The sequence below is a fragment of the Neomonachus schauinslandi genome, chromosome 12 (genome assembly GCF_002201575.2).
Source record: "Neomonachus schauinslandi chromosome 12, ASM220157v2, whole genome shotgun sequence".
Taxonomy (NCBI): domain Eukaryota; kingdom Metazoa; phylum Chordata; class Mammalia; order Carnivora; family Phocidae; genus Neomonachus; species Neomonachus schauinslandi.
This window is the reverse complement of record NC_058414.1, coordinates 674,012-677,442: the sequence shown is the minus strand read 5'-3', so window position 1 is coordinate 677,442 and position 3,431 is coordinate 674,012. Positions and strand designations below refer to the sequence as shown.

The 3,431-nt window shown below is 63.4% G+C and overlaps 1 protein-coding gene across 2 annotated transcripts in view; it reads left to right on the top strand.

Moving 5' to 3' along the window:
• The window catches only part of MYO1G (myosin IG), a 13,614-nt gene extending 12,577 nt beyond the window's left edge, over window positions 1–1,037 (top strand). For both annotated transcript variants that reach the window (XM_021703680.1, XM_044919958.1), the window contains exons 21-22: window positions 486–640; window positions 823–1,037. In XM_021703680.1, the coding sequence (XP_021559355.1) occupies window positions 486–640; window positions 823–979 (312 nt within the window). In that variant the 3' untranslated portion in view covers window positions 980–1,037. The remainder of the gene's footprint in view (window positions 1–485; window positions 641–822) is intronic.
• Window positions 1,038–3,431: the final 2,394 nt, after the last annotated feature.

The window sequence follows — 3,431 nt, the reverse complement described above, 5'->3', positions numbered from 1 at the left end:
CGGCAGGGGGCCGAGCCACGGGCCCCTCTTACCCCCATACATGGCGGCCTGGGGGTGTCCGGCCCGACCGCGGGACTGGTTGCAGTGCGCAGCGCTCTCGTCCTGGGGTCCCTGTAACCGAGTGGGGGGCCCATCTGGTGCGCCGGCCACGCCGGGGGGCCGCTTAGATGTAATGGAGGGAAACCAGACGGCTCAGCGCCCCGGCCGCACCAGCACACGCAAGGGGAACTCGAGAGCCACAGGGGAGGGTGGCGCCGGATTAGAGGCGTCGATAGAGAACATTCCGTCCCGTCCTGGAGCAAGTTCTCTCAAGCGGCGTAGCGGCCCACCCTCCCTTTTGCGGGAGGAGCTAGAGAGGGGGAAAGGGGACCCGGAGGGGGCGGGCTGGGGGCTCCGGGAGGCTGTCGGGGGCGGGCCGCGGCCCGGGGATCTTGGGGGCGGGGAGGAGGGCCTGCCGCTCCCCTGAGCCCGCCCCGGCCGCGCAGGTGACCGGGCTGAGTGTGACCAGCGGGCGGGACCAGCTGGTGGTGCTGCACGCGCGGGGCCAGGACGACCTGGTGGTGTGTCTGCACCGCTCCCGGCCGCCGCTGGACAACCGCGTTGGGGAGCTGGTGGGCGTGCTGGCCGCGTACTGCCAGGGGTGAGTCGGGGCAGAGGGCCCCGGCTGTCCCTGACCGCCCGCCCTCCCTGCCTCACCGGCCCCGCCTCGCCCTGCCCCCTGACCGTCCTTCTGCCCCGCCCCCGACGCCCCGCCCCGCCCCTGACCTCCCTCCCCCCCCGGCCCCGCCCCGCCCCCTGACCTGCCTCCCGCCCCCGCTTCAGGCAGGGAAGGGTCCTGGAGGTCCGCGTCTCGGACTGCATCCCCCTGAGTCAGCGCGGCGCCCGGCGCCTCGTCTCCGTGGAGCCCAAGCCGGAGCAGCCAGAGCCGGACTTCCGCTGCAGCCGCCGTGCCTTCACGCTCCTCTGGCCGAGCCGCTGACCTGTCCCGCCGCGCCCGGGCCGCCCTCCACGCCAGCCCCGCGCCGGACACCCGTGCGCTGTGCAATAAAAGGTTCTGCGTCTGTGTCCTGCGAGACTTGTGCCTGTGGGTGGACATCCGCACAGCGGCCAGCAACCTGGCAAATGTCACGCCCGCGTCCTCTGCTGACCCCTGTGGGGTCACCCGAAGCGGAGGAGGGGAGGCCTGGGGGCCCAGTCTGGTGGGGCAGCAAGACCGCATTCCCCCGGGGCCCCAGTCTATGGACCCGCTGGCTGTGGAGTCCACGGTCCGAGAGGAAACGGTGCCCTTTATGTCCCAGGCTGTTCCTCCCACGCTGAGGTCTCCCCCCTCCCCCCCCCCGCCCATTTCCCTCCCCTAAGGCTCCTTGCCTTGCCTTAGGGGAGGGGAATGGCCATTGGGGAAGCTTGGGGGTCCCAGGGCCACCCTCGGGCAGGGCTCTGGCTGAGCACACACTGAGGCAGACGCTGTCCCAGCTGCTGGCTATGTCCTTGCTGGGGGTGGGCATCCCAGGCCCCAGGAACCCTACTTCTGGGACTCGAGCCAGGACCTCCCACAGTCTGGGACAGGACCTTGTGTCTGGGGGGTCTCAGGAGCCAACCAAAGGAAGGCCAGAGCGGACACAGCTCCACTCCCTCTCACCAGCAGCGTCCCTCCCCAGACCCTCTGCCTCGCAATGCCCCAGCCCTACCCGCTGCCCCATCCTAGCACCCCCACTCACTGTCCTCACTCCATAGGCGGCCCTTGGCTTTCAAAGCTGCTCCCCCCCTCCTGGGGCACGCTAAATTTGGGTGGCATCCTTGCCTGGTTGTGCCCTGTTGAAGTGGAGGGAGGTTGGCAGGTGTCCACCCCTTGAAGGGCTCACAGCTCCTGAGGCTTCCCCTGGTCACTGTCAACTTCCCTCTCCAGGGGGTTTGGTGGAGTCACCTCCTCCTGCGCAGAGCCCAGCCTGGAGGCCCCTGGGTGCCCCCACATAGCCCGCTCCAGTGTCTGTCTCCGGCACTGGGGGCCTCAGGACAAGCCAGCCATTCTCTTGAAGAGGGTGCTCAGGTCCGCTCGGATCCGGAGATGCTAAGCTGCCCTAGACAGCAGGTGCTCCTGGCCCATTGTAAATTCCCTTTGCAGTAGGTGGCTTGCCAGAGGCTGTCAGCATGGCCTGCTTCCTTTCCAGATTCTCCACGGCTGCCTGGCTGCCTGGCTGAGGGCAGGGCTTTGTGGAGCCCAGAGGGAGGAGCCTCACTGGGCAACATTTGGGGGTCCTGCCCTGCTGGGGGACACTCCATGCTGAAGGCCCAGAGCCAAACAGGGTTTCTCCAACGTCCAGAGAGAACTGTCATGGCTGCCAGGCAGGTTCCTGGGGCTGTAGGATCCTGAGATCCCGTCAGAGGGGTTGAGTGAGAGGCCAGGAAGAGGAAGGAGCTAGAACCCCCTTATTCAACCCTCACCTCACATCAGTGTCTTCACAAACATTATACATCACTCTACAAATCCTTGTATTTGTCATATATTAATCGCTCTGCAAATTACATCTCAGCCCTCTTCCTGCCGGGTCAGTGTTAGCTTTATCTTGCACTGTGACAGGTGGGGAAACAGGCTGTGTGAGTTGCCTGGGGCCATTCATGTGCTGGGTTAGGCAGATTCAGGCTCGCAGGCCCCACACCAACAGAGGCACTGGCTTTTAGAAGGGGACCGTGTCCTCAACGCTTACTGCCTCAGTCCGAGTCCAGCTCTGCTCATGAGCCCCCTCTGGCCTCTGGCGGATGTCTTTGCCCATGCAGGCTTCCCCGGAGTCTGGGCTGGCCCTGGGAGTGGCTTTGATCAGAAGGGGTGAGGCACTTCTGGGCCCAAGCCCTAAGAAGGCAGAGTGGGGGAGAGTCGTGGGAAGAAGGCCACGCGGGGGAGAGAGGGGGAGACACAGACACAGAGAGAGACAGTGGTTGGAGGGGATGGGGGGAAGCCCACCAGCTGGACCAGCAGGTTTTGAGTAGAATCTCGAATTAAAAAAAAAAAAAATGGTGGTTGTTTTAAGCCACTAAGTTTAGTCGTGATTTTTTTTACACAGAGACATAATTAAAACAAAGATTAAGCTTTCTGACCCATGTCTGTGTGTCTCTCCGTGTCCCAAAGCCTAACCAATGAGCTGTCATAAGTTTCATGATCTCTATAATAGTCCTGCACGTCTGTATCAGTTTAATTCCTAGGACCATCAGATTTTGGTGCTCTTGTAAGTGATAACTTTTTTTTTTAAGATTTTATTTATTTGGGAGAGAGCAAGCTAGAGAGAGCGAGCGAGTGAGAGCGCACAAGCAGGGGGAGAGGCAGAGGGAGAAGCAGGCTCCCCGCCAAGCAGGGAGCCCGATGTGGGGCTCGATCCCAGGACCCCGGGATCACAACCTGAGCCGAAGGCAGACGTTTGACTGAGCCACCCAGGCGC